This window comes from Penaeus monodon, chromosome 29 (genome assembly GCF_015228065.2).
Source record: "Penaeus monodon isolate SGIC_2016 chromosome 29, NSTDA_Pmon_1, whole genome shotgun sequence".
In the NCBI taxonomy this organism is placed as follows: Eukaryota; Metazoa; Arthropoda; class Malacostraca; order Decapoda; family Penaeidae; genus Penaeus; species Penaeus monodon.
Window position 1 is genome coordinate 24,177,690 of NC_051414.1, and position 829 is coordinate 24,178,518.

The window sequence follows — 829 nt, forward strand, 5'->3', positions numbered from 1 at the left end:
CTGAAGATCGTCGGATCAAGCTGCCGATTCATCGACTCATCACCAAGCAATCATATAAAAAAACATAAACTGAAACGTCTGCAGCAATGCTAATATTCGTATATGTGACATACCTAGCTTCTCTTCTTGCTGTCATAACAATAATCTTGAAGACTCCTGTTGTTCTTGTTTAAAAAAAAAATAGATTAGTCACGTAGCCCCAGCATTCGGCGCCGATCGCAGAAAAGTCGTGATTTAGTCGTAAGACACTGAAGGAAGGAAGGAAGGAAGACCACACACAAGCCTACATCCAAAGGCTAGGACACGGGCGTGGGCGTAGAACAATCGCAATGTCCATGGAAACGTGGACGCGGAGAGACGTGTCGAATTACCCATTACCACCGTCTAAGTGGGCGTAAACCAGAGCCATCTAGCGGGAAGAGCTTGCGGGTCTGAGCAAGGGCTGCGTATGTGCAGAAATAGGCAACGTGACAACCAGAGTGTGGGCGTTGGGATCCCAGGTGGCGACGCCATTCCTCTGGTCCACCTGGCGAGGGAGGGGCAGGTTGAGCAGGTGGTTGGGCGAGGCGAGGCGAAGGGCGCTGGAGGTGACCTCGAGGTTGACTTCGGTGAAGAGGTCGCCGGGCAGCACGACGCGCACCACCAGGTCCTCCTCCCCGCGGCCGTCGGTGGCCAGGCCGCTCAGCTAAGGGGGTGATTGGAACGGTGATAAGGAAAAGGCGGACAAAGAGAGAGGTAGAGGGAGAGGGGGAGGGAAGAAGAGAGTGAAAGAAAGGGGGAATGGGGGAGAGGATGAGAGAGGTAAAGAGCAGGGTTGGAGGGGAAACAG

The 829-nt window shown here is 53.7% G+C and overlaps 1 protein-coding gene across 1 annotated transcript in view; it reads right to left on the bottom strand.

Moving 5' to 3' along the window:
• Window positions 1-409: 409 nt before the first annotated feature.
• LOC119591779 overlaps window positions 410-829 on the bottom strand; it is a 4,863-nt gene continuing 4,443 nt past the window's right edge. Inside the window, exon 4 of the mRNA XM_037940523.1 lies at window positions 410-685. Within this exon, the coding sequence (XP_037796451.1) occupies window positions 410-685 (276 nt within the window). The remainder of the gene's footprint in view (window positions 686-829) is intronic.